Below are 1,967 nucleotides of genomic sequence, written 5' to 3'. Positions count from 1 at the left end.
GGGAGGAGAGAGTTTGGGAATAAATAGCTGCTGCTTTCTTTGAGTCGAGTTCAGAAACTCAGTTCAGTGAAATCTGTTTGCTGTCGACCAGAACAACTAGAACAACCAGAACAATGCTCCAACGGTAAGTTTTAATCTTCTGATCAACTTTCAATTATTCACTTCATTAAAGAACATTTTATTTCAGTTTAAAGGCTCCACAGATTAGATGAAATTAATCAGACGTCACACACTCACACTTACAACTCTGCTGCTAAATATAAAACTTAATAAAACTTAATGGAAGTTTATAGAGCTTTATAGAACTTAGTGAACCCTTTAAGACATTTCAAATATTTTAATAATATTGTGTAAATCAAAGTTGATTTAGTTTCTCTCTCTCTCCTGCTGATACAACTTCACTTAAAGTTCAGACTTTCCTCTCAGCTCCCAACACCAGACTATGGGTTGTAGTTGTTGCCCAAAGTGTCTCTTTGTCTCTTTGTCTCTGTGTCTCTATGTCTCTATGTCTCTCTGTCTCTCTGTCTCTCTATGTCTCTCTGTGTCTCTCTGTGTCTCTGTGTCTCTATGTCTCTATGTCTCTGTGTCTCTCTGTGTCTCTCTCTGTCTCTCTATGTCTCTCTGTGTCTCTCTGTGTCTCTGTGTCTCTATGTCTCTATGTGTCTCTGTGTCTCTATGTCTCTCTGTGTCTCTCTATGTCTCTCTCTGTCTCTCTATGTCTCTCTGTGTCTCTCTGTCTCTCTGTGTCTCTCTGTGTCTCTGTGTCTCTATGTCTCTATGTCTCTCTGTGTCTCTCTCTGTCTCTGTGTCTCTATGTCTCTCTGTGTCTCTCTATGTCTCTCTGTGTCTCTGTGTCTCTATGTCTCTATGTCTCTCTATGTCTCTCTGTGTCTCTCTGTGTCTCTCTGTGTCTCTGTCTCTCTATGTCTCTGTGTCTCTGTGACTCTATGTCTCTGTTTCTGTGTCTATCTGTCTCTGTGTCTATCTGTCTCTGTGTCTCTCTGTCTCTCTCTGTGTGTGTCTGTTTCTCTGTGTCTCTCTGTCTGTGTCTCTCTGTCTCTCTGTGTCTCTGTGTCTCTCTGTGTCTCTGTGTCTCTGTCTCTGTCTCTCTGTGTCTCTCTGTGTCTCTATGTCTCTATATCTCTCTGTGTCTCTCTGTGTCTCTGTATCTCTGTGTCTCTGTGTCTATCTGTCTCTGTGTCTCTGTGTCTCTGTGTCTATCTGTCTCTGTGTCTCTGTGTTCTGTGTCTATCTGTCTCTGTGTCTCTGTGTTCTGTGTCTATCTGTCTCTTTGTCTCTGTATCTCTGTCTCTCTGTGTATCTGTGTGTCTGTGTCTCTGTGTCTCTCTCTGTCTCTGTGTCTCTCTATGTCTCTGTGTCTCTATGTCTCTATGTCTCTGTGTCTCTATGTCTCTATGTCTCTGTGTCTCTATGTCTCTATGTCTCTGTGTCTCTATGTCTCTGTGTCAGCATCAGTTTTCATGTTTAAGTTGTTCCTGTGTGTCTGTGTAAATTATGTCTGTCTCTGTGTCTCTGTGTCTCTGTGTCTCTGTCTCTCTGTGTCTCTATGTCTCTGTGTCTCTGTGTCAGCATCAGTCTTCATGTTTAAGTTGTTCCTGTGTGTCTGTGTAAATTATGTCTGTCTCTGTGTCTCTGTGTCTCTGTCTCTCTGTGTCTCTATGTCTCTATGTCTCTGTGTCTCTGTGTCAGCATCAGTCTTCATGTTTAAGTTGTTTCTGTGTCTCTGTGTAAATCTGTCTGTCTCTGTGTCTCTATGTCTCTATGTCTCTGTGTCTCTATGTCTCTGTGTCTGTCTCTGTGTCTCTGTGTCTCTATGTTTCTGTTTCTGTGTCTGTCTCTGTGTCTCTGTGTCTCTGTGTCTCTATGTCTCTGTGTCTCTATGTCTCTATGTCTCTATGTCTCTATGTTTCTATGTTTCTATTTCTATTTCATGTTTAAGTTGTTTC

General features: G+C 41.8%; 1 protein-coding gene across 1 annotated transcript in view; it reads left to right on the top strand.

Annotated features, from left to right (window-relative positions):
- LOC116067115 (clumping factor A-like) overlaps positions 1-1,967 on the top strand; it is a 20,472-nt gene continuing 18,505 nt past the window's right edge. Inside the window, exon 1 of the mRNA XM_035992981.1 lies at positions 1-124. Coding sequence (XP_035848874.1) covers positions 114-124 — 11 coding nt within the window. The 5' untranslated portion in view covers positions 1-113. The remainder of the gene's footprint in view (positions 125-1,967) is intronic.

Source organism: Sander lucioperca, chromosome 16 (genome assembly GCF_008315115.2).
Source record: "Sander lucioperca isolate FBNREF2018 chromosome 16, SLUC_FBN_1.2, whole genome shotgun sequence".
Lineage (NCBI taxonomy): Eukaryota > Metazoa > Chordata > Actinopteri > Perciformes > Percidae > Sander > Sander lucioperca.
This window is presented reverse-complemented; position numbering and strand designations above follow the sequence as displayed.